The sequence below is a fragment of the Salarias fasciatus genome, chromosome 16, assembly GCF_902148845.1.
Source record: "Salarias fasciatus chromosome 16, fSalaFa1.1, whole genome shotgun sequence".
NCBI classification, from domain to species: domain Eukaryota; kingdom Metazoa; phylum Chordata; class Actinopteri; order Blenniiformes; family Blenniidae; genus Salarias; species Salarias fasciatus.
In genome coordinates this window covers 18,108,276-18,135,837 of record NC_043760.1, presented here as the reverse complement: position 1 = coordinate 18,135,837, position 27,562 = coordinate 18,108,276, and the positions used below count along the sequence as shown (strand labels likewise).

The 27,562-nt window shown below is 44.1% G+C and overlaps 1 protein-coding gene across 4 annotated transcripts; it reads left to right on the top strand.

The window, feature by feature from the left end:
- On the top strand, nt 1-27,562 carry tsc22d1 (TSC22 domain family, member 1). 4 transcript variants are annotated; one of them, XM_030111501.1, is made up of 4 exons: nt 1-404; nt 475-3,472; nt 25,665-25,716; nt 26,938-27,562. In XM_030111501.1, the coding sequence occupies exons 2-4, from the start codon at nt 765-767 to the stop codon at nt 27,205-27,207; spliced, it is 3,030 nt and encodes a 1,009-aa protein (XP_029967361.1). In that variant the 5' UTR covers nt 1-404; nt 475-764; the 3' UTR covers nt 27,208-27,562. The 4 variants fall into 4 exon arrangements, with proteins under 4 accessions (XP_029967361.1, XP_029967360.1, XP_029967363.1 ...); XM_030111500.1 differs by having other exon boundaries at nt 1-3,472; XM_030111503.1 differs by lacking the exons at nt 1-404; nt 475-3,472 and adding an exon at nt 20,866-21,314.

The window sequence follows — 27,562 nt, the reverse complement described above, 5'->3', positions numbered from 1 at the left end:
TGCGCGGTCGCCATATTACGGAGCAGCCCTCCCCTCCGGTCCCGTCACACAGCACAGAGCCACAGCAGCGGTGCAGGAGGCTACATACTGAACGACGCTACCGCCTGGGAGGACCAGTGATACAGCAAAACCAGGAGCAAAACCGGGATCCAGTGAGATGGATTTAACCTTTGTGCGCAGCTGTTGAGTGATCGTGTTCGCTTTCACATCGCCGTTCAGCGGATATAAGGTTGCTTCTTTGATTTTGTTTTCTTGGAGGAAAAACTGAGCAGTTTAAACGCCTCGCTGTAGTCTGTGTTTAGCTAGCCGGTGATGGAGACTGGCAGCTAGCTAGCCGACGATACTCCTCTGTCAGGCTAGCCTTTAATACACCGATAACTTACCGAGCAGCTGTTCGGCTCTTAGTGCGTGGTTTTACTGCAGCAAGGCGTCTCGTTACAAAACACACATAATGCCAGCTTATGTTTATTAAAGGCGCAGACGGATAACAGTGCTAGTTAACCGGCGAAGTACAATCAGCTGACGTTAGCTGGCTAGCTCCCTCTGCCTCGCTGCCTCTCACAGGATCACAGTAAGTCGTGCATGAGAGGCTGTAAATATTGGCACAACTTCGCCTGATATTTGAGAACAGCCGCCACGCGCTTGGTTCAATTGTTTATTTTTTGATCGTCTGTGAAACATAGTCTTGTCAAGACGGCGCCCTTAACGAGCTGCAACCTTATTGCATACTGTCAGAGACCAAGTACCGCCCGGATCTTCTCGAAATGCATCATCCGGACCCTGCAGGAGACTCTGGCAGTGTTAGAAAGATGGCGCATCCGGCTGTCTTTCACAGAAGGGGCAGCAACACCGGCAGCGGGAGCGGCTCGGCACTGTCAACACCGGCAAACCCGGTGGTCAACAACAGCCACGTCTCAGCCGATGATTATCAGTCCTCCCTGCTGATTCAGTGCCAGCCTCCTGCTGGTTCCTCCTCCCCGGGTCCCCATCATCCTCACAGCCTGAATCTACATCCCCAGCCCCAGCCCGCACAGCCGAGTGGAGCTCAGATTAAAAAGAAGAGCGGTTTCCAGATCACAAGTGTGACTCCTGCACAGATATCTGTTAGTACCAATAACAGTATTGCAGAAGACACGGAGAGCTACGACGACTTGGATGAGTCTCACACGGAAGATCTGTCATCCTCTGAGATCCTGGATGTGTCTCTCTCCCGAGCTAACGATATCGTTGGGGCAGAAAGAAGTTCTTCAGAGGAGACTCTAAATAATTTCCACGAGGCTGAGACCCCCGGAGCTGTCTCGCCCAACCAGCCCTCACACCCCCACACCCTGAACCAGACAAAACAGCAAGGTGGAACCATGGTGAATGGGACTGTGCATCATCACCATCAACACCCTCATCATCCCAACCATGGCCAGGCCTACTCTATGTCCTCCGGGCCTGGGACCACTCCATCTACCATCACCACTGGAGCTTTACCCTCTGTCACCCAGAAAATGCCTTCTAATATGGGGGGCCCTCAAGAGAATGTTTCCCAGGCTGCCCCTTCAAGTGTTGTTGCTCAGCCGGGGATTGTTGCCCCAGGTTCTGTCCCTGGAATGCACAGCTCTGCTACGGGCACTACAGTTAGCATAGTTAATCCCCAGACCAGCAGTGTTAGTAATGTGAATATGTTGAGCTCTGCCAATGTGCCTGTGAGAGGGGGGATCAGCACGAGTGCTAGCAGCAGCAGTGGTGGCTTTCCTCTCAATGTGATAAGCGGCAGTGGGGGCAGCGGAGGGGCAGGTGGTGCTGTTTCAACTGGAGGTAACCTTATGACCGCCGCTAATGTCAGCATGATCCAGCAACACCAAAACATTAACTCAAACATCACCATGACTACCACAACTGCTGCTGCTGCTGCTGTTAGTGCCTCTGGAGGAATGGGACTCCCCAGTGGGATCCAAGGCAGAATTGGATCAGCTGTGTTGCAGCCTGCGAATGCTCCCGTTACAGCTGTGGCCACAGTTCCTGTATCATCTGCTCCCACCATGCCTGCCCCAGCTCCAGCACCTGCAGCTACTACAACCAGCTCTCGCTTCAGGGTGGTGAAGCTGGACTCTAGCTCTGAGCCCTTTAAGAAAGGCAGATGGACTTGCACCGAATTCTATGACAAAGAGACCCCAGCTCCTGCCCCCAGTTCATCTGCATCTGATACTGCATCTCTCAACACCCGTCAGTTTGTCTCTGAGAGCTTTGCTGGGGCTTCAGAGAGGGAAAGCACAAGTGGTAGTTCAGTGAGTAGTACCATGAGTACGTTGAGCCATTACATCGAGACTGTGTGCAGTGGAGAGGTCGGTGCACCTCATGTGCCCCAGCATGCCCAGGATTATGCCTCCCCTCCTCAGGGCTTTCAAGGAATTCTTCCTAGTAGCTCGAGCATAGGGGCATCACAGACACAATCTCACATGCACACCCAGGATATCAACCATCCTCATGTGAAGACTACTGTTGCCCCCTCTGCTCCCACAAACATTCACCAGCCTGGAGTTGTGCCAGGCCACCAGACCACCGTTGGACTTCCTACATCTGCTGGGCCCCAACAGCATCTCACCTACGCGCAGGCAGTCGCTAATCAGCCCCCAGCCTCCTCACCGGGTCTCGTGGGTGTGCAGCATCAGAAGCTGGGCTATGCCACTCTGCCACAGCAAGCATCTGCTACCCCTCAAGCAACCCCAGTACAGATGAGGCCCACCGAGTACACACAGCCACAGCAAGGCATGCCCCAGGCTGCTGCTGCTGCTGCTTCTCAACCTCTGGCCAACCAAATTGGATCAGCACCTTCTGGACAACCTAATGGAGCTAACCAGATGATGGGAGGTCATCAGCAGCCACAGACACTTCTTCACTCTCAGGCCCCCAGCATGCCTTCTCATGTGGGTGTGGCAGGTCATGGCCAGCAGCCTCAGAGCCATCCAAGTCATCTGGATTGTCAGCAGCAGAAGCCACAGTCACTGCCGACTCAAATCCAAAACCCGAGCTTGAGCGCACAGCTGCCCACTACGGTCCACCAGAGCCAAACCTCTGCATCAGGCGTGCCTCCTCCCAACGTCCAGAGCGATCATCAGCCCCAACCCCAAGCTCACAACACTGGGAACAGTGGTCGGATGCCTGCACAAGGCATTCCCCACAGCCAAGCCTCTTCAGGAAGCTTGACCCAGGACCACAGCAGTGCCCAGGCCCTGGCTCATGCTGCCCAGGCCAGTGCCCTCTATGCTAGTTTGCCCAACTTCACCACCACCCAGCTGCAGGATGCTCAGCGGCTGCTCCTCCAGCATCAGTCTGCTTTGCTGGGGTTGCCCAAGCTTGCCGGCGTGGAGGCTGGATCTGGATCCAACTCTGGCCAGGGTCTGGAAACTGAGGGCAACAGCGCCACCGCCAGTGCCTTAACTGCACCAGCCGGCCTCAAGACTGTAGATGGAGAAGAAGATGGGTAAGAGACCTTATTCCCCTCATTTTTTTACTCTTTGTTTTGAAAACTGTTTTATGTTTTGAGTAGGTAGCGAACGTAAACTGCAGAAAATCATCTCTGTTGAATGTGTGTAGTGTAACTAAGTGCTCCGAATCCTTTCGGCGCTGAATGACTTCACTGGCTGCTGCAGCAGATGAAGGAAGAAAAGTGTTATTGTTTTCCCAGATAGCCGGCCGCTAGCAACCAGTCTGCTGTATTCTGTCTGTCATCTGTCAGCGGGACACAGAGCAGGCTCAGCTGGATGTGACGTCCCTTGTCTCTATCAAGTGGCTTCAGTGATTCGACATTTTACCTTGCCTGCTCAGATCCCGGCTGTCTGCCTTACAGGGCACAATTTCTGCTGGCTGCACAGTTCACTCCACACTCTCTCAGCACATTTTGTTTTTGAAAACGAGGAATCAAAGCAACAGTTGTGATTATTTAATCAGCAATAGATTAAGACAAGTTACGTTGGATAGAATTTATATAAGCTGTATTGTATTAAACACATGGCAATTTACCCTTTTCTATCTTTTGATGAAGTGATGAGGAATATTTGGTAATTTGTTTACTTGAAAAGAAAAGTGCATAACTCTTTTCTTTTTTTTTTAACCTCACTCTAAGGCTATTGATTTTGTTCTCCCTGTCTGCTGAAAACTGAAAATCCTTTGGAATGTCCTCAAAGTAAGTTTTAAGAACTAATTTTGAGGCTGGACAGGAATTTTAATCACCCTGCAGCAGCAAGAAATTGTTCATATTTCAGTCACTCCTAACAATCCTAAGCCCTTTTTCCTGACTGAAAAAATGTAGTACTCGAGTGACTTCAGTGTTGGCTTTTAGCTTTATTTTGTGTTAATCAGAGGAGAAAGAAGTTGAGTGGATGAGAATATGAAAGGAGAAATAATTTTTTTTTCTATTTCTGCCTGTGTACGGATCAGTCAAATGGATAGTGAAGGATGACTTCTAATATCACATGAGTTTTAACTCCAAGGAATGTGAGATCTATGTGGGATCAGGTGGATTATTGTCTCTGATAATCAGCGGCGTTCACGCCAAACCGAAGCCCTCTTTACAAACGAGAAGATGGTTTCTGTGACTCACACTCTTAGGTCAGGTTTGTGTTGTTTTCCTGCTGCCATGGATGGAGTGGTGCGTGGCAGTGTCTGTTGAAAATTTATCATCGTCACTGATTTCCAATGGCGAGCTTTTTTCTTTTCTTTAAGTTGGAGGTTGGATCCATATGTAAATTAAATCCCATTGTACAAACTTGAGATAAATGTCACACAAAGCCTCTAAATGGCTTTTTGACAGCTCATTACCCTCAGAGAGGCCAGGCATCTCTTCAGTGAAGGTGCTTCACTCATAAGTGTTACTCTCACATCATGACTGATGACAGTTCAGTTCAAACATCACTTGTGAATGTTTTAGCATATGGTGCTTTTTTTTTATTTCTAGCTGCACCACAGTCTGATTTATGGCAGTAGGTGTGATAGGATAACACAACTTTTACCATTTTTGTTATAATATGAAGTTCTGAACTAAAAATCGCAGCACAGTCAAAGTTTGTCATGTTGTAGTGAAAGGATTACTAGATCAGCTCTTTTGTCTGTTATCGTTTATATCATTTCAATCAAGTGACAGGTTTGAAAATATTCCCACTTTGTGTACAACCTTTAGTTAGAATAAACGAAGTAATTCTAGTTGAGATCTGAAATCGGCACACAACCAACAATGCCTATGTCGTTTGGCTGCTTCCTTTGGGAGTTGCCACCATGGATCATGTGATCCACATGTTTTATTTGGCATAATTTGCCAGGTGCCTTTCCTGAGGCAATGTGGGCAGTTTGGGGTTAAGGGCCTTGTTAGGAACCCACGATGGTGACAGCCGTGCAATCTCACCAGCCAGTGTCTGCACACGAGCTTGCTTCCCTGACCTCCATTTCACCATATTTACTTAAATCTAATTAGGGACTGCAGTTCTACTAAACGTATTTCCATTTACCTGTGGCTTCAGGGGAGGATCTGTGTGTCGTATCGGCGGCTGTACGATTCCCGTGGCCTTCTGTGTTGCTCCTGCCAACATATTTAAAGGTTTTAATGTGCGGGTTTGCCCGCCCTCATAAATCACCTCCCAAGGCACAGCTGTAAAACAGCAGGCTCTCTTTACAGTATCGGTTCATGTGTTTCTCTCCGCGTGTGAGAGGGAGCCTCTGAATGAGGGAGGGTGTCAGTTGCTGTGCTGACAAGCCATTAATGAGATGTGTTTGGGATGGGTGTGTGTTCTGTCTGTGTCAGACTGCTGCTGATTGACTGCACCGGCTTATTGGCCATTAATGGCCATGTAGACTGACGCCCCAACGGTTTTACAGCAACACAAGAAATTCTAAATATTCTGGGTGCACTATATTGGTGTCATGCAGCTCTTTGTACGCTACATTAGCGTGTAGTTTCGGACAGTTTTATTTAGATCTTGTTTGAAATTCTGAGAAGAGTCTGCTGATGTGTGCCGAGGCTGGTTTATAGAATCCACTGGCCTACTTAATTTAGGAGAAGCTGGACTTAAAGCAAAGCACCAATAACTTTTCTTTCCATCATTTTTGTTTACTAAGAATGAGTCAAGGAAAGTTTTTAACTCTTACTGTCCTCAAGATATTGTACAACATGATACACATGTAGATTTTGATGGTTTTTAACAAGCCCCTTATTGTGACACCAGTAAAGTGGCCTTTGCAGCCGGTTTAGAACTTTCCTGCATGTAAATATTGGGGTTGATATCAGTGATTCAGCTAAACGATTAAATGTCTGCCCCTCTCTTAAGTTGTCACTAGAAATAGCAGTTTGCTGGTGCGTTATTCATTCAGTATTACTTTATATGCAGCCGCTGTCCACTAGTTGAAGCTTCAGCTCAGTTACTTGGAAGCCCCCCTCCTCTCCATGGCGAGTGAAAATTGTTTACCTGGAGAAGCTCTCATGATCGGAGGAGAAACTGCAGCACATCGTGACTATGACCTCGCAGAATATGCTTCCATCTAACTTAGTTAAAGGTAAAAGCCTCTAAGTGAACGGGATATCTTTAGTGTTGTCCTCCAGAGTATACTGCTCCTTGTCAAGTACATGGAATTTCATGGACATTTACGATCCAGTGTAGTTGTTGAAGGTTAGGATTAAATTCCTTTTAACACACAGTATTTTCATGGACATCACTTAAACTGCTTAACTGCAACTTTGGCCAAATATTTGTTTTTCTTTTTTTCAGACTTGTCGGTTACTGTTACTGATTAAAATTTTCATGAATTAAACTGAGAACTCAGTCGCAGCAGGTAACATCTCTTGTTGATGTGTCACTTCATAGTATTCATGAAGGTACGCTCCAAGAAAGGTCTTGAGTAGAATAGGTGACAATACTGAAGCGTTAAATGAGTTTAGCTGTAATGATTCTAAGGATCTTTTAGTTGAGGCATCCAGGGGGATCCAGTGTTGGCCTAAAAACTATCTCATGTTTAATTTAACTTTCCTTGATATAGGTAAATTTCTATAGCGTTGTTATAGTTATCCACAGTTTCAGTGTCATTTAAAGGAGTCCATGTAATTAAAAACTTTATTTATATTGGAAATACTTAACAAATTAGAAGAATGTTTTATATCTGTAGTTACAGTGTAATGATAAGACATTTTAAGGCATTTTGTGAAAACTAAGTTAAGACTTAGAGTTACTTTTCCCTTTTGTGATGTGATGTTAAAAGGGAATTAAGTGTTGTGACTTATGATGACAAGATGTTAAAGATTCAATTTGTGACCCTGGCAAAATAATCTCTATTTAATTTAGCAGCATCTTTGTGTTTTTGTCCCATGTTGTATCAGATGTAACAAATGGATGGAAAAGACAGAGGGGAGTTTTGTGCATTTGGCTAAACGTATTTGTTTTTATTAGTTAAACAAATGTGCACTTTTTTTTGGCTGACAGTGTTTTGGACTGTGTGTCTGGAGACCTGGTGAGAGTGCTCTTGCTGTCATTTGACTAGCCTGTGTGGTGCTGGGAATCGTGCATTGCATTGTGGGGGAAGTTAAAACAGGCACAGCAAAAAAAGGACAAAAAAAGGGTTTTTGCTGAAGCCGCTGTTGTGCCAACACAATGGTCTGAGAAGGCCTGCTTTTTTTTTTTTTCCGTTTTTCCCCAAATGAGGAGCTATTGGTGGTCCGAGCACAATCCAAGTGTGTGTGTGTGTGTGTGTGTTTCAGTATGTGAAAGCTCAGGGGAATGTGGGCTGGCTGGCAGCGTGATGGCTATCTCTGCCGCTGGCTGTTTTGAATGTAATCTTGCCCCTGGCAGTGCAGGGAGCCGCTATGTGCTGGGCCTGTCGCTCATTGTGTGGAGATCAGCGAGATCCCCAAAATTCACAACGCGCAGCGGAAGTGACCCAAGCCGACCCAACCCCTACTTAGCGAAGTCTGCTGAAGCTGGTTTAGACCACCGAGCAGGCCGGGCCAGATGGAACCAGATCGAGCAGAGACGCTCACAGCTCCAGCTTTGGTCAAACCCTCCCCCCCGTGTCAGTTTGTAGCTGTACATCTACATGGAAAACTTCGTAGTGTTGATTATCCCAGACCTGTTTTCTCTTTAGAAAACGTCTCGAGAAAATGGCACACGTCCAACCAAAATGAACAAAAATTTAAATTGAGACTCGTTAATTCATCCTAAATGCTGAAAAACCATGTGAAAATCTCACTGGGTTTAAAGTTAATCATCGTTATGTGTTTTGTGCGTTGCGAAAACCATTTCATCATCGTCTTCATCGGTTTTCAGATAAACGCTCTTGGTGATTTCATCACAGCTGGCCTCAACGCGGCTAGCACCAGGCTGGCTGTTGCGTTGTGGCTCTGTAGCGACGACTATTGGTTGTCAAACTATAACGGACGAAAGGTGATTTCGTAAATCGCTCCTGTCGAGCTGTCTGGAACGGTTTAGGATGTGACAGACAGTTGTCTAAAGTGAACACAAACGTTGGGTCTGTCATGTGGGAAAGCTGTGAGCGAGTTCTCTGGCGCTCACAGGACAGCAATCATGTAGTCACGGTGATGATAAAATTAATTAGGAGTAATATTCACTGCTAGCATCAACAAATCCCTCCAGCTGTCATTGATGTTCTAATATCTGTCCTCTGAGGGGAGCGTCCTGATCCGACATCACTGAGGAAACACTTGATTGGGAATTTCTGTGAAACAAGCAAAATTGATCTATTGTTCATGGCTGAGTGGTACAAACATAATTAACCCTGATTGTACAAATATTTCTTTAAGGATGCATACATATGTGGTACCTCCTCCTTTTTTTTTTTTACAATTTGCTGCTTCATTCTATGCTTTGCGAAACTTTTTTTTTTTTTTTTTTTTGCATGAATTCAACCCCTGTTGTCCAGATGATTTGTTCTGTTGTCTTAACGTTAGACTTCAATGAGAGATTCTACCTATTGGCCAATTCTTAGTTGGTCTTAGTGGCCACTTTATTTTTTCACTGGTTTTGCCCACAGTCGAAGTGTTCATAAGTAACTGAAAATCCTCTTTTAGTCACACAGAGACAACTAAGGACTCGTGATTGTGTGTTGGACTGCCGGATATTGATTTTGCTGGATGTTGTGAACATCTACTTTAGCATGAATGAGATATATTTTAGTGGCTGCATAATCAGCAAAAATCTCCAAAAGTTAGCAGCGTTACAGGAACTACAGATGTGTATCAACATCAGTGGTTTAAACTGATTGGAGTAAAAATACAAGCCACGGTTTGTTTTTGAATAACTCAAAGTCCAAGCAACAGATTCACACTCATCCTGAAGTTAAGTCTCTGTCCTGAGATGAGAAAATCGAATTGTTTTGGGAAATGATCTCTTGTTGTGTTTTGCCTAAATGAGAGCGCAACTGTAATTATAATTATCATTGTCCTCAAAGACTATATTTAAGATAACTGAAATAAAAATCCATTCTGTGAAATATGATTACATTTTAAAGTGCAGTTAAGAAGTCAATATTAAGGCAGTAGGAGAGAGAATCAGATATTCCCTTCCTTTGAAGGCTTTTTTTTTTTTTTTAAGTCAATATAAAGTGAGATGTGAAGATAAGGTACTTGATAAAATTAACTGCTGGCGTAAGAAGTTTTAATCAGCCTTTTTTTCACATCTCTGTGAGATCTTAACAAGCCTCACGAATGCCAAGACATTACTGTTAAACCGCCGCGCCTGGATGAAGTTAATGCATCGGTAATGGGGCTGTTTAAAAGCAGCGGGATTTCACCACTTACTAAGAAAGGCACCGGGTTCATCGTGACGGTCAGCCATGGCCCTTTTTAACACGGCGCCTTGGTTTGCCCGTCGCTGAAGTGTTTCGCTAAAAGTAAACAGCGATTGTTGTTTGTCATGCTGCTGACACCTCCCCCATCGTTACCACGCAGACCGAGCCAGAGAGCACCAGAACACAGCAGCGCAGCAACCAGACACAGACGCACTCGCTACGCACTGCTGAATATTTACTATGTCTTTTTAAGCCAGGCGGCAAAAGCATGAATGAGGTGTGGGGGGGAAAAGGAAACTAAATGAGGAGATAGGTTTCTGTGCAGAAGAGGTTAACGTAAACCGCTGGTCTCCCTGCAGATCGGCCCTGCAGCTCCGTCTCTCCTGCTGCTCATTGGTACGCTCCGCGCAGATGCACCATTGATTTAGTCCATCTCAGCCCCCTTCTTGCTGATGGTTTATTTTTCCATCAATAAACAGGATTGTTTCACTTAAGAGTGCAGTGGGAAAACTAATGGCCTGTAATGGATGATAATGGATTGTGTTTTTAGTGTGCCTTTCATCTATGAGAAAACTGGCCTCCCAACCTGAACACACACTCCACCGCACTCGCACTTTCCCATGATAGTCTAACCTTGATGAAACCGCCTCCTGCTGTTTGCTTTCTTTCATCTTTTTTTTTTTTTATTTATATATATATATATATACATGTCAGCCAGAGGAAGTTACATTGATGCTTAAATATTATTCTCATTGATTCTTCCATTCAGTAATTTCAGAGTTGAGTGTCTTTAGGTCTGTAAGATATTAGCTGTGTATGAATTTGTAAAAACATTCATAATGCAGCAGCTATTGGAGAAGTTTTTTTTGGACGTTTCACTGTATTTTGCACCAGCAGTTTGTCTTTATGTAGACATCATAATGACTATTTATTTGTTTATTTATTTTGGGAAATATTGACATTATCATCACGTATACTCTGCATCCCCCCCCCCAAAAAAGAAATGTGCATTCCTAATGCACTGAGATTTTCACCAGCAGCTTTGCTCAATGTTTTTTTTTTTCACTCCAGTTTATGCTGAATTTATAAGGAACAAGTCGATGTACATGTCTGACTTTAACCGGAAGATAGCAGATTGTGCAATGCCTGTTGTATTAGATAATCTTTGAAAACATGCAAACCAATGAAAAACTTACAGAATATTTCAAAGTGTACCACACAGTTTATTTAATAATCAATATAAAAATTTCAGTTACAGGAAATTCAGTCCCATAGATGTATGTTTTGATAAACAAAAAAAAAATTTAGTTTCACCTTTCAGTTCATCATGACTTGTTCTCAAAAATAAAAATGAAAAATTTATGCTAGATCATCGGCATCCCTCTGACCCCCCCCCCCCCCCCCCCCCCCCCCCCCCCCCCACTCTTACCAAGGGGAGCCCTGCTCCACCCTGAAAACCAGATTGAGTCTGTTTCACATTAAATGAATGCCACGGCTCCTCACAATCCAAGCTTATCTCCTGCTTGCTGACACGGACCTGACATCATCTGATGCTAAGTAAATATTTGAAGGTAGTTTGTTGGCTCAGTTTGAGATTAAGTGGAGAAGAGCGGCGCTGCAGCTTTTTGACCTCACTTCGATGATCCCTGGGCTGACGATGGTCGGTAGTGAAGCTGAAACTCCTCAACAACTCCTTAATTCAGGGTGTCACTGAGAGCTTGTAGAGAGAACTTGTATTGAGTTATTTCACTGTAACACAATAAAATGTCGTCCGTATGACACTAAGAGGCGTTAAATGAGGTTTCATCTTCTGCCACACGTTGGTATTGTCAGGGTTTAGTGGGCCGACGCTGTCATCCTCCCCCACCGGCGACCCCTAAACATGCAGGCAATGTGCTGAATCATGGCCGGCATTCCTGCAGCCCCAACAATGTCCAGTCAGCTCCAGGAATTCTGACACACGTGCACACACACACACACGCACACACACACACACTTTGGATGACTTTGCCCTCAGCGTTAAGGATTTCTTGTTTGGCATCATCTGATGCTTTTTGTTCTTCAGTTGGGTGTTTTTCCTGTCTGCTCTGTCTCCTCTCTGAACCTGAATATGAAGTCGCTGTCGGATGGAGGCGTTAAGTCATCGTCTGTGTGAATTAGCTCTCCCGGTTTAAACAGAACCTCCTCGATAGGTGCAGATAAAATTGCTTTTAACGTAAGTGGATGTCAAACGACTGAAAGGCTTCATTAGCTGTAGTCTATCAAAGAGTTCAATTTATCTCAAATGCAGAATGGCCACCATCTAAACACAAGTGTGCAGATAAGTGCTGCCAAACATACGGTGTGCGGGTCAACACTGGCCTGCCAGGTGTTGCAACAAGCCCTTTCATTGGAAAAACTCAGACGACAAAGAAGATATTAACTAATAAAGTTCGGTAATAGCAGCTGCTTTATTGGTCCTCTGGAGATGACTCTCTAAGATCAGCAGGCTTAATGCCAGAGAGACGCCCCGGTGAGCTGCAGGTGTGGGCATCGCTTGTCAAAGTAGCATTAGCACCAAAGTAAACGCGAAGGCTGCAGATATGTTGTTTTCTGAGAAGCAACAGGCCTGTCCTACATTGAAGAGAAAGACTTTGGCAGACAGGATTTGAGATTGTTTGAAGAAATTATTTGGCATTTAAAATCTGCCAGTTTTGTTTTGCAACAAATTTTGCAACGTGATATTTGGACATTTCCCATTATTTTTGTATGAGAGGACATCAGACAAATCCAAATTAGTTGATATTGCTTTAGTTTTTAATTTTCAGGCTGTAAAAATAGTGTATTAAATGTAGACTTTTTTGAAGAGTCCTTTGGGAATCACACATTGGTGTATGTGCACTCCTAACCAAAAAATAAGTAAACACTGATGTCTAAAGACGTGGCCATCTACACATTGGAGGTGGGGCTAAACATTAAGCTTGGTTAAAAAATGTTTCATCTATAAATAATAGTAGCTGCAGTCGTTTGAGCCGCTTCATGCAGGTTAATGGAGTCCTGATGGTTTCAGCCGTTGTGCTGGGCTGTGGTGACGTGAGAGTTTTAGCTGGTGAGTGTCTTTTCCCATCGGGTTTGCTGCTCATTCACTCCCGCTTTGTGTGAGCTAATCCCCTTCTCAATGCTCTGTGGCTGAATGAGCAAGGCTGCTGGAGGGAGGGGGTTAAATTTTCTCTTTTCTTTTTTTTTTTTTTTTAATCATTTTCTCTCAATGGTCTCTGCAGCTGCTTTCTCTTCTCTCTTGGATAAAGCCCACAGACACTCTGCTCTTCATCACGTCTGTGTCTTGTCCTTAAAGCTCTTCCATACAGGATTCATTTCGAGTGCCACCCAAGCAGATTTCAGAATGTTCTTTGAGCTTCATAAGCGATATGTTTATTTCTTCACTGAAATGTAAGTGAATGTGTTTTCATAACTCTCCCGCAGTGCATAAACCATCCAAATCATTAATCAGTCAAAACAGCCTGCCTGATCTTTCCACTTCACAGTTCAATATTCTCAACATGTAAATTCCCGTTATTGCCTCGATGCTTCACATCTCTATAGCAGACAGTTTCAAACTTTTCTCTTATCTGCCAAACATGGTCAAATTATTTCCTTTTCACAAGAAGCATCGCACCAACCACAGTCTTCCTGCAGGCCATTTATTTCCAGCTCCTCAGACAGTGCTGCACCACCCCCTGCTGGCTGCCAAGCTGTGAACTGCCCACGTACAGCAGACTCATCGTCATACTGCATGTTTTGTGTTTGGCGAATTGAAGGCCATTTTTAGTTTGGACCGCAGTGAATTCGCCAAGGCCAGAAATGACTGTTGGGAGTACTGAAGCACATCTTCTCTCATCCTGCTCCCCGGTGCTGCCGAGCAGCGAGGAAGTGGTGCAGCTGAGCTGTACATTCAGAGCTTTTTTTATATAAAGAAAGGTAGTTTGAGTCTTGACTTTCTGAACTGGCCTTTGCTAATTATGACTGACCTTTTTTTTAATCATTTATAATTCAATTTCTGAGATATTACTTGGCCTTTTTGAAAATTTGATGAATGGAGGCATTATTTATTACAGAATAACACAGACACATGAATGATGGACAATCAAATGTCTTTCAAAGAACAAAATTAGCAATGATTGGTGTGAAGGAAAGCAAAGTCGGTGAACTTTAATAGACCGAGTGTGAGTAAAAACAGATGTCTGATTTCCTGAGCTGTCTGGGTCACAGTGGTGTGTTTAAGTAGAGATTAGCGCTAAACATAACTCCAGTCCTCATTCAAGTGTTCTACATGTGAAATGTTTTTCTCGTACATAGAACATTCAGACAGCCAAATGGGAAACGGCCTTTCAGTCTTTAGCCGCTTTGTTGCTGTACTGCATTCCACTGTCGACACATTGTAAAGTTAAATCTGTACTGATGGAAAAGGACAGGAACATACTGACCTGCTGTCAAATACACACTTTTCCTTGCTGTTTTTCCACATTATCTCTCCTGCAGAGACAAAAACTGTTAATAATCAAGTGTTGTGGAAATATTTACATGCAGAGTAGCAGCTAACACTGATGGGTTCCTTTGCTATCAGCTTTACCAAAAGATCACTTGACTGAAACACTGGTCTTCAAATATATTCTTGGCTTCAGTGTTCACCACTAGGTGGCAGTGTGCACCAGCTGATACATGCATGGTGCCAGTGCCTCAAGCGGGATGTGCTGTTCGTCAGCCAAAACACAAGACCGCTCCGTTTTGAATTTAGAGATGTTGAAGGACATGAGGTGAAGCTGGAGGTGAAGCCTGAAGTGATGCTGCGTCACGGTGCTGGCTCACAGCGTCGCTCGGCGTCTGAGTCAGCAGCGCTTTGTGTTTATCCAGTCATTCTGAGTGCCGCTGGGTTGAGAAGTTGGAGGAAGAAATTTCTATGCTGTATTTTAAGTTGATAAGAAACTTGGAAATTAGACATTATATTGAAGAAATGTTAAAAACTCACTTGACTTAAATTAAGTGTTTTTTTTTTCTTTCTTAGCTTGGATGGATGGCTGAGATTGACTTTATTGATCCTAGGATTATCCAGTCAGTGCAGATGTTTGCAAAAGACCACGCTGAAAGCAGGATATCACACCAATAAAAGTGGGTTGACAACGTTGGGTGGGAGTTCTCTTTCAGACATTGACCCTAAATAACAGGAATCTGTGAAAAGCATGTCATTTTAGCTGCTCCTTCTGCATTATGAATGTGTTGTATTATAATTGCACAGGGATTTTCTACCCTGATGGTATCAGCAACATTGCGTGAACATCCACTCTATAACAAACCAAAGTGACACATTTCACAATTCAATCAATAAATCTTTTACAATATGAGCCCTAATATTGACTTTTTAAGCTTTTTTTAAATTAGTTGCACATTAGTTCCTAATTGTCACCAGTAGATGGCAGTATAGATCACTGTCATCCATTGTCACAAGCTGTTTAGATGTAAACTCCAAAATATTAGGTCCACTTATTTTATTTCAGCACTTGATAGGATGAAGAAGATGGTCAAAGCAGCCTCTGGTTGGACTCTTGATTCTGGATCTTGTGAACTAAGATCCCATTCAAATTGTGTTGTCTGCATTTCCTAGATCTAATTTCACCTTGTTTGAACTTTATGATTGTAGAAGTGTGACACTATATTTGAGCGAGTTACACGCAATTCCTTGCTGTGGTGATAGGACTGAAGATCTGACCGTTTCATTGCCCCTTCCTTGGGCGTACGTCACAAACTACATTAAAGCCAAACACCAAGGCCTTCTCCTTTTTCCTGTGCTCAGTGTGTGTGTGTGTGTGGGTACAGGCGTTATGCATTAAGCTCCTGCTGCTTCTGAATCTCGCATTGTTCCTGAACACGTCCTGTCAAAACACACAGAGGGGCTCTCAAAGCTGCACGAAATGTGTTGCTCATGTTTTGAAATGCGGCCGTGACTCACACCATCGCAGCGTACTTTTCTGTCCATTGCCTCCATGATGCGACCTTCTCGGATGAAGACTGGGTGTCAAACTTATGATTTATTCAGTGTACTGCCGCTTGCCTTGTCAGAAGAGACGCACTGAATCTCAACTAAGTGGTTATTGGGCATTGATTGGCACTGCGACTCCATCAGCTCCACAGTCTCACATTGCAGTCTCATAATCATGATGAAAATATCTCGTTAGGAGTTACCAGTTGGCATGTGACCTTAATTTGCTCATATAGGCGTGTAGATGTAAAGCACGGCACTCTGAAAGCAGAGAACTCTCTGTCATGCCGGATAGCGACATGAAGATGGAAGGGACTGCGTGCTTTTGTGTTCCCGCTATTAAAAACCCCGCAGGAAGCTGGAGTCTGCTGCCGTGTCTGCACTAAGCCATGCTTATGATAGCTCTGCTGTCGTCAGAGGTTTAGGCCGTGTGACGGTGGAGACTTCCATAGTCAATCCCCTCACTGCTCCATCCTCTTGTCTTCACTTGCGCTCTCTTGAAGTGGGTCAGGGAATGTGGCCTCCTTACAGCACTTATTGATTTGATGAACTCGGTGTGACCTTCCAACAACAGAACAAGACCATTATTCCTTTCATTGTGATACAATCAATTGTGAACCTTTTTTTTTGTTTTTTTTTTGCAGGGTTTGAGAGAACCTGAAGACAATCTATGAAATAGATTTACAAAGATGTGTGCACAAACAAGACAGCATTGACAGGAGCCTATTCAGTTTCCCACCGGATCCATGACAGATCCATCCTTTGTCTTTTTCAGTCGTTCCGTTTGACTGGTCCTTCCCGAATTCAGACGCTGCAAGGAAACCGTGATCCTGTCATTAACTGTAATCATTTAATCCTCTAAAATACGATCACAACATTTTTTTTTTTATTTTCACTTGCCTTATAAATAAAGAACTAAAAATAACTCTTGACTGCCGATACCCAGTCACAAAATGCTTTGTACATCCTCCTGCTGCCGTGGCTGTTGTGGCTGAGGGAAGTGCTGAATACTTTGGGAAGAGGTCTGTTGAAATGAGGAGTAGAGCATGAGACACACTAATGAGTCACTCTGCAGCAGGGTGTTGCAGAAAAAGGGAAAGAAACAGCCTCCCGCCGGCCAACGCAAACACACTTTCACACAGTGTAGCAGGTGTTTGTGTTGTAAAGCTCTGTGGCCCAGATGCCACTGCGAGTAATTTATCCTCCCTCCACATACTCCCAAAGATAAGATAGGAGACGTCAGCGAGAGGAAAATAGGAAATAAATGACCAGTCTTTTACAGTCTGGTTATGGCTTTGCTTTGTGGAGATTTTTACATATTTAAGAACAATATTCAAAGTGTTTCAAACGTCTCATCTGAATTTGAGAGATTTCTTTGAAGAACCAAAAGTAAAATTGCTTTCATTTCTCATTATTTATAAGTCAATATAATACTTTTTTCATTTTAAAAAAGGCACAATTGTTGATCATGATCTTTTTTTTTTAACTATAATATAAATTTAAGTTAAAAACAACAATAAGCCTATTGTAAATCCTATTTGTTTGTTGAATATTGGGTTTGGTGTGATTGCTGTGTTTGTGCAGTCCACTTGTGACAGTGTGAACGCTGCCATGGACGCCCTGCTGAACGTTAATCAACCAGACTGAGGCTGTTTGGAAAGCAGCTCTCAGTACACGTGCAAGTGTTCTCTGGGTGCTGCTGTTTCACTTTCATAGATTTTATCGGCAATTTGTAAGTTCTTAGCTGAACTTAAGATAGACATAGTTTTAATTGATGGAGACCATTGATTTCCTGACCTTACTAGATTAACAGTAATCACGTTTTGTCGTTTGGCATTGGAAAGGGAGACAAACAAAATAGCAATAACCAAAGTGGAATCTGTCGCTCATCATCCTTTCAGCCTCGACGACCTGCTGAAGTGCTGAGGTTTTTAATTTAGCCTCTCTGCTAAAGTTTCTCTGCATTGTCTCATAATTTAGTTTGTTCATCCTGCTGTGCAGAAAGCAGCTCGGTTGTGAGTCTGTAATGGTTCTCTGATCAGGAGGCACAGGCTCCACAGTGTGCCTCAAACCCGTTTTCCTCTCGTCTCTTATTGCTGCCGTTAGCATTATTCCCGCCTTTTGTTGTCTGGACTCAAAGCGCGCTGTGTTCTTTGGCTGCTAATCCTTTTAATGCCAGGTTTCACTCCACATTATTCAAACCTGCTGCTCACACACCCATCACAAGTTATGTAACTTGGATCTTGTGGGGGTGTTGGATGAGACCGAGGGGGAAGTTTGGAGTCTATTCTGAAACGGGATGATCTTTCCGTCAGTGGGGGGGAAGCGATTTGTTATTTTTGCATCACTCATCAAATAATACACAGCAATAGCTGAGCAGCTCACTGCAGACGTTCTCAGTTTGTTTAATTTCTTCACTCTTAAATCATCCATATGGATGTCACGTAACATCATTGCATACGTGCGATCCACGCAAATAAGTGAACATGCGACGCGACTTGCAGTAAATAAATAAGCGAGTCTTACTTCATTATGTGTGGCAACTTTCTGTCTGGCTGAATCCTCTCTGTGCAACATGACGTAACTTCTGTCAATTATATACATTGTGCTCCAGGGGAAGAATGCTGGGTTGCTCCAGATAGAAAGGCGAGCATTGTCCAGGAACCGTGAATCAGTCAGAGCCACGCTGAGCCAGTGATTTACAGAGCTGGCCATGAGTTCTCTACATCTTCACAGACTGCATCCAAATTAGCCAAATATGTTTCCCTTTAGAGCACAAATGCACAATGCGTTATAGTTAACTTCAGTCGCTTTATACGAACTTGTTGTCATTAAGATCGATCCGGGATGTGTTATCCTGCTCCGTTACATGCTAAATGTTCACTTTGTTTTGTGGGAACCTTGAGAGTAAATTTTCAAATATTCAAACCCATAACGCCGAATGTGGAGCTGCCTGTCTGCAGGACTGAAGGGGTTTCCAGCAGTGGTGGGACCGTGACGTGACCTGGAAGTCAGAGGTCACTTCACGACAACAAGTCACAACGAGTGCAGAACTGTGACCAAGGTTCTTCCGGAGTGACGTCAAGGCTGCATGAATTCCTCAAAAAAATTCAAACGTGTCTGCTGCGATAGCTTTACTGGCCTTCATGTGAACTCCGCCTAACAATACTGCATTCAATTCGACAGGCTAGATTGGAAGAGGCATATCTGTGTGCACTTCTCTTCACTGTATTCACTCAGTGCATGACTCATTGAGACAGCACAAATACTGAGGCGATGAATCTGGGCCATTCTAGCCCTGATGTCCCAGGCCGACTCGCTCTCACACTCTCCTTCTCTGTCTCTGCCTCTCCCCGCTGTATGCGTGAGTTTAGTGCAGAGTGGGAACTAAGGACTTGCTGCTGTCAGCCCAAATGCTCCAATAGCACCTGTCTCCCTTACGTGTGAAGGCCAAAATGACCACTCATCATTCCTCCCTGACCCTCTGACTATGGAGAATGACAGAGAGCCACTGAGTGAGTGAGTCAGAGTGTGACTATGGAAAAACCACAGCCAGGGCTTACTGGTAAAGTCTGTGTGTGCTCTCTACTATCAAACTACTGCTCAGCCAAAAAAAAAGCCTTTACAATATAACATTTGAATAGGTCTCCTTTCTCATTGCTGGGTCATGCCAGGCCTCTGCTCCATTACCAATTTGATTGGAGAAAAAAAAAAAATGTTAACAAATTAACGTTTGGCAGCTCTTTTCTCTTCTGAATCCTGTTATTAATATGGCTCTGTTATGTATCTGGAACAAGCTTCTGTAATCATTCACGTTTATCTCAACAGATTCGCCCATATATCGCACACAGGGTGGTTACACGCATCATGTATGTTGTTGTTGTTGTTGTTGTTCAAACTCCTGAACTTTTGTGGTTATTGTTCAAGTTAAGGGTGGCGATCGGATGATAAAGCTGCAGACGACTTCTCAGACATGTTGAGAAAAGTTAATGTTGTGGAATTTAGGCTTCAAATTTAGGTTTTTCCTCATGTCTGAAGTAAAGAAAAAAACTGCAGAGAACTCACAGTGATGTCGATGTACTTTTGTTGAACTTTCACCATGTTGTCTGGGGCAGGGATATGGCTCTGCAGTCAGTATTTTATCTATTTTGAGAAACCTACTGACATGCATTCATCATTACCTATGAGAGTTATCAAGAAACACCTGGCGGTTCTGACTATCACACTGTAATATCCACTAGACTAGTGTGATTTGTGTTCTGTGTATTTAGTTTGTTTTTTTTTTCCCTTCTCGTCCAACATGTCTGTAGCTAAATTTTTGTATCTGCGCAATAACTGTACGCTTACAGAACTTTAGACAGGAAGACACTGACCCTACAAGAGACTCTAATGTCCTTATATAATGGGAAGTATTGAGAGGTCAGTGTTTGATGTCAGGTTCTTAACCTCACACTCAGAATATAGTAGGTTAACAAACCTGCTGTGATAATGCTGTGCAACCCACCCAGGAGTCATGTGCTACTGACTCACCCCAACACATCCAGTCTGTTAGGACAAGTGAAATCCCCCGGATTGTGCTCATCCTTAACCTGTTGTCCCTCGGCCGGCCGTCTCTAAGCCAGCAGAGGCCCTGCGAGTGCATGTTGTGTTTCCTGTGTGCTGGAGCACTAAGCCATCTTAAAGCTACCTTTCAATGAGGAATGACAAGATAAGACCCTGGAGCTCCCGGGTCCCTCTTGTCGATCACGCAGAGCACCGGCATGCAAACTCACAAGGAAAATTATGACTCTCTCAAAGTGCCAATTGAACCGGGACGCATGTTTGGGCTGCTTTTGCAGATCTGACAGTAAGACCAAACAGTGTGATGACTGTCTTCTGAGTGAGCGTCACAAGAAAAATGTGAAAACCTGTGTGGGTAATTTTCCTCAACTTTGTCATTTAGGACAGTTTTTTATTTTTACCATTTTGTATCTCGTCATACTCAAATATCGGTGACCATAAAGAATTCTTTGGAGACCGTTAGGCTGTTAAGTCCAGAGGGCAGAGGACTTGTGTAGGTGCAGGGAAATCGTTGGGCCACATGCTAATCTCTGTTGATGGTTTATATAACTCGAGCATCACATGATCACACGTCACCACCCGCCTAGCAAACTGCCTCTATCCACTAATTCACTCCACTAGCCAGCCATTCAAAACACAAATGGATTGCATCGAGGGAAAAATGAGGAGCACACTCATGCAATCACTGTAACCCGGCACGCTCCTGCCTTTTAATTCACCGTGCAGCGGCAAGCTTTAATGCACACAGCGGGCTCGACCCAGATCTGTTGGCTGCGTTTAAGAAGAAACGAGGGCTGTTAGAGAGCCCCCAAACAAAGACTTTTCGGGACACACCGCTGTGGCACTCCGGAGCGTGCGCGCTCCCACTGACAGGCGGCTCCATGAGAGTGCGGGGGATACGAGTGCAGGGCCATGACGAGATGGCAATGAAGCTTTTGTTCTGGGAGCTGGAGCAGCATCTCAAAAGGTAAAATAGAGAGAGGGATTCCCCAAGGAGCCGGTGCACTGTAGTACCGGCTGAGCCAATCACTACAGCAGCTGCAAACAAAAGGCTGCACGGCTATATTGTCCTTTCTGTGCACACATGTATGGCTTCAGGGGTTCCCTTCGCTTCTAGGTTTTTTTTTTTTTTTTTGAAATGTAAGAATAGTGAATAAAGTGTGGGTCGGGGGTGTTGATGTGCAGTCCAGTGTGTGTAAATGTGCAGACATTGTAGTACATCTGCCGTGTGAATGCCTGTGTTTTGCTCATATCTCCAGATGACTGTGAGTAATGAAACCCACAGCGTGTTTCTTTTTAGGTTGCTGCTTTTAATCGCCATATTTGGTCAACTTTTTCAGCATTTTTCGTATCACGTTTGTCCATCTGGTGCATCATTTCAAAAGACCTTTCCTATTTCTGCAGCAGTATATACATAGCAGCCCACAGTATGTTTGTTTTGCAAGAAAAGCCTTTCAGCTCTTTTTCTCGGGTCCTGTTTGGGACTGATTTGTGATGACAGCTTTAGTGGAGTGCTTGAGTTAGTGAGGTTTTCTGCAACAAAACTGTGAGAGGTAAAAAAAAAAAAAAAAAAGTTAAAAGGAGGAAACGCTGTTAAATATTGCATGCACCTGTGTGGTGTTTATGTGGCGCATTGCAACTGCCTTGCTGCAGTCCTGCTGTTAAGTTAAATCACTTTAATTATTTGGTTACAGTTCTGATGTGGTTGAAAGCTTTGTATTAAGAGGCATTTCTAACTGCGTAGTGATAAAATGCATGTTGTTCTGGTTCAGTTCAATTGTATATTGTTAAGGGCAAAGTTTTATCAATATCCACTCGTCAGTCTTCAAAACCGCTTTATCCAGTCCAGGGTTTCTGGGTCCTGGAACTAATCTGACGTTATGCATAAGAACCAGCACTAAGTTCAATTTTGTTTGGGTCATTGATCTCTTAAGTTACGCCAGTGTGTCACTGGCCTGATTTGTTTAGAGACTTTCCTTTAGCACAATATATTATTTGATTGGCACATTGAACGTGTCTACTTCCAGACTTGCTGATTACACACCTCGATCACAATAAGAAGATACTGAGTGTCTGAAGTCTTCCAGTGCTTTGCTTTAACATGCAAATCTTGTTCTTGACCATGGAGCTTTTTAAAGCACCTTTTCTTGGAACAATGTCCAATCCACTCCCTGGCCAGATGCCACCGGAAACAGGCTCCTCTGACAGTCTTTACACGTGGGTTTACTCCAGGGCTGCTCGTACTGGCTATTTGGGTGCAGATAATTGGCTGAACCTCCTTCCAGTCAAAGACGAGACCGGAAGAGATGAACGCGGCTTAAAGCGTTTTATTTAGAGGGCTCACTGCTTCATACGTGCTTATGGTACTGACTGGTGTCTGAGGTGAGCAGAGGCTGCCATCACCAGCACAGGAGGCTTTGCTTGGGCCTCTGATACCTCAATTAACATAAAGAATCATTTTAAAAGTGACTTTTGCCCCTCAAGTGACTTGGACAGTTCTTCATTAATTCAGTCTGTAGGATAATCGTCTGCTATGATCTTTAAAATTAACAGTTTCAATCCTATTTCCCTGGGGGAAAATGCACAGAAAAAACACTGACTTAAGTCGAGCCCTGAGTGCTACTGATTTCTATCTGACTTCAGGCGTTTGACCTGAACGGTCTTCATCGGGAGCCTGGGAAGCTGAGCGTTGTCTGGCCCGCAGAGTGTGCATGAGCATTTCGAGGTTTTGGGCGTGCGTGGAATGTGTGAGTGTGACTTTCACAGAGCGTAGGGAGGTGTGGGAGAGGGTGTTGTTTTGTGGACGTCTGAGGGAGAAATGTCTCTGCGGAGGAGTCGGTGTAGTGGGACGAAGATACTCCCATATATTAAATGCTCTGCAGGCGTATTGGGGTGCGAAAAAGTTTCAGTCAGCATGGATACTGTAATTTGCTAATATGTGAAATACACAGAAAGTGTTTGCGACATTTGACTGAAAACGGCGTTACCAACTACTTGACTGAGAAACAGCTCAGGGCTATTTTATGAAATGTGGCTGCCGTTGTGTTGACAGATGTCCACCTGCCTATTGTCTCTATTTACAGTCTCACACATGACAGCTCTGGCTCATAGTTCAACAGTTTAGCTGAACACTATAATTTTTCCTTGACTGTTAGTCTTTTCTTTCTCTCTAAACTGGGATTCCTTCACTTAATGTTGCTTCTCAGTCCTGCAGTACTGCACTTGGCCACACAGAGGCAACATATGCATACACAAGATGATATTAAAGCCGACCAGCCTCATTTCTGTTGATAAAACTATGTAATAAACCATGTTGTTAATGTAATGATACTTGCATTTTGTATGATTTATGTTGGCCTTATAGTATGCATTAATCCAAGCCTCATATTTTCTGTGTTTTATAGCTGTAGGTTGTGCTGAATGCTGGTATTTTAGGAGGAATTATAATCAACATCTGGGGTACACTTGTTTTGACTATATAATTATAGCGGTAATACTGTAGTGGGCCATTTAGAAAATTATCACATCCCTAGCTGGATTATTTAAGAGAACATATATAAACGTTATGAGCTTGTAAAAGTCTTAATTCAATAAAAACCACTGATCAAGCACAGTAAACATGTAGCAACTAATTTAACTAGACTCTTAAGACTTCTCATTAAATTACGGCTACTCTAAATACTTCTTTATAGTACCAGTACTATCTGCTTCACACTCAGCTGGGCTTGGGGGGGGGGGGGGGGGGGGGGGTTAAGTCATTGGAATTCGCTACTATCTTGTCTTTGTTTTTGTTTTATGCAGCCATCCATCTCCTATGGGGCTGTAGGCAGCACCAGCTGAGTTTGGGTTAAAGCATGTAAATCACTCAGAACTACCAGTTATCCTCAAACACGTGTTTTCAGACAGTGGGCAGAAAACCTGGAGAAAGTAGACATAAGCATAGTGAGTGAAACCAGGGAAAGTCAAAACACAGACTCCCAGACTACACTTGAACCGGAATGTTGTATTAGTGTGAGCTCTGTAGTGCTTTGACTTCCCCACATAAATACCTGAGTAGATCATCTTGTTTGGGTCACTGTAACTGTTACATGAGGATGTTACAGTGTAACATCCTCATAGGCTGACTCAAAGATATAAGCCTTTGAGATGTGAAGCAAAGTTAGCTGATGTTGTGAACTGTAGAGTGGTAGAAGTACAGATGTGTGGAAATGTGGGGGTAGGGGTAAAAAGATGTTAAAAAATATATATATTTAATTTAAGTACAGACAAATGTTTGTCCTGCTTGGCACTTTTGTTATTGAGAGCTGATCTTCTGTCATATGTTTAAGCGACAGTCACTGAAGTTAGGATTCCCCTGACTTCCATCGAGTTGGAAAAGACTTGTTTGTCTGAGAACGATCAAACTTTAAAGTTTGGGATTCGTGTTGAATTCCTGCAGCTCTGGTAGCTGCCACTTCCCTCATTCAGACGTGCTCTGATTAATGTGGACTGTCGCAGTAATTTAACAGTCCTAAATGTCAGCCTTCCTCGGCCTGTTTTCCATTCCAGTCCTGGAGCTCTTTCTTCTTTCTTTGCCATCCGGTTCTCCCCGGTTCCATCCACCTCCTCTCTGCATATGTTATGCAGATGAGTGTCAGCTGAGCCGCAGGTGGGGGCGGGCCTGCATGGATTATTCAGATCGGCCGCTCCCGGGCCAATCCGGGCCCGGCTCCACACTGTGTCGCAGGATAAATTATGCGGGCTCGTCCCGAGCTGCAGATTTGAGCGTACCTCCGAGATGAGCTGACCTTGGACTGTATCTGTGCCGCTGCGGTCGGTGCACAGCCTCTTTTTTTTTTTTGGCGGATTTTGATGCGTCTCCGGGAGGCGTTGGATTCAGGACACGGGGGCTGTTTGATCACCGGGAAGCCATGAACAGCATGAATCCGCCCTGCTACACCGTGGCTATGGATCTAGGCGTCTGCCAGCTGAGAAATTTCTCCATCTCGTTTCTGTCGTCGTTGTTGAGCGCGGAGAGCTCGCCCGTCCAGCTCGACAATAGGTAAAAAAAAAAAAAAAAAAAAGAAAAAGGAAAACGGTCCAGATTGTGTTGCAGGGCTGCGGCGCGGTGCTACAGCGGACAGCGTGGGCTCGAACTCCTTCAGGCAGCCGTTAGCTGCCCCGATCTGCTGAGAGGAAATCGGAAGCAGATTTCTCCTCCTCTCCTCCATCATTTATTTATTTATTTATTTATTTATTCATTCGTATATGTTTTTTTGTAGCGTTACGACCACCGAGTGGAGTGAAAGGTGTTCATTTCTCCTGTCCTGTCTTGCAGCTCGTCGGGAGCCAGCGTCGTGGCCATAGACAACAAGATTGAGCAAGCAATGGTGAGTTTTCCTCCTTTGTTTCGGTCATCCAGACACAGTTGGAATTAGATTCCCTCAATAATCTGTGTATTGTCCCATAACAGCCATGTTTTTCAAGATACAACTCCACTTTTTTTCATTGCTGAAGTGAAAGTGCTGCTTCTTGATTGAAGATTCGACTATTAAAACCTTAAAAAAAAATAAACCGACGGCTGAGTCCAACTTGAGGCACTGTCACGATGCTTTTATTATCAGTAACTGCTTTAATAAGTAGCAAATCCGTTTAATAAAAGAATTATGGGGCTTCATCGCGTTTTTCCCGGTAAAGCCTGCGGGCTTTTTGTTGTCTCACGGTTTCTGTTGTTGCCGCTGTCAGGTCGGTTGCTAGGCAAACTGCAGGCTTACACGCCCGGTTATAAATATCTCGGCCTCTGATTGGCTGACGCTGAAACGTGGGCCACGTGATGACGTAAAACTTTGAAACTTGTCCCCCGCTCCCTGCTTCATTTTCAATAAAGTTTAAATAACTGAGCTGAGATTTTCAATAAATAAACAGCACACTCCCTTTCATTTTCCCATTGTGGGATGTTCTAACTTTTTTAAATGTTTTTGGGCATGTTAAGACTCAAACATAAAAACAGTCACTTTTAATCTATTTTGTTGAATGTTTGTCTCCATTTGGTTATTTCAGCTGTATCTGTCCCTTAAATATTCTGATGCTACTGTCGAATTAATTTAATCAGTATAGGTTTTCCAAATTTGTGACACGTGCATTTAATTTGGCTGGAGTGCCTTCAGGAGCCAGCTAACCTTCCAACTGAGCCTGAGGATGACTCAGGAATATCAGTTTAAAGACTCCACTCGCTGCTAATTCAGCACCTTTTGCAAATTGATTCATTTTCTTACTGGAGAAGCCAAGCTCTGTATTTTGTGGAAGTTCTGGAACTGCAGTTATATCTTGCTGCTTTGATGCCAGGATAAGATAGATAAGCTGTTGACGTGTTCACTGGTGTAATTTCTGAGACTGACCCGTAAAGGGTCAGGACAGAAATGGTTGGAGGACTTTTCTGTCGCTTTGGTGAAAGTTTAGCAATTCTTCATATTTTTTTCCACATGTTTTGGGAGATAAAATTAATTCTGTGAATTTCTGACATTATGAAACCCTGGACATAGGTTCAGGATGTGTTTAGCAATGTGCATACCTGGAGTCTCATCATAAAGGCACTCTGCTGTCTGTTTCAGGACCTGGTGAAGAGTCACCTGATGTATGCTGTGCGTGAGGAGGTGGAGGTCCTCAAGGAGCAGATCAAGGAGCTGATCGAGCGCAACTCCCAGCTGGAGCAGGAGAACACGCTGCTGAAGACACTGGCCAGCCCCGAACAAATGGCCCAGTTTCAGGCCCAGGTTCAAACCGGTTCTCCTCCCGCTGCCCCGACAGCGGCCACGCCGGGACCCCCCAGCAACGCCACTCTCGCCCAGCCCCCCTCGCATAGCTCCGGACCCTCGGCGTAGCTCGGCATGCGCCGGAAGAGACTGACTGACTGACAGTTTGTGAGCTCTGCTGAAGGGGCAGAGCCAAATTTTGCCTTCTCCAACAGGAGGTTTCGCTGTTAAGACAAGAATTTGCACATATTTATCTCAGAAGGAGGCAGCGAGCGGGGCGAGCGCCGCCGTGCCCACCGGCACTGCGGAGGGTGACAATCTTGACATGCTGTATGGGGGTGGGGGGGGAGGTTGTCTTCGGAGGAGGAGAATCATCAAACATTTGCCAAAAAACCTTGGTCATCAACTAGAATGTCTTACCAAGAAGAAACAAAACAGCTCATCAGTGGTGACGATATAATTAAATATAGAATTAAAAAAAAAA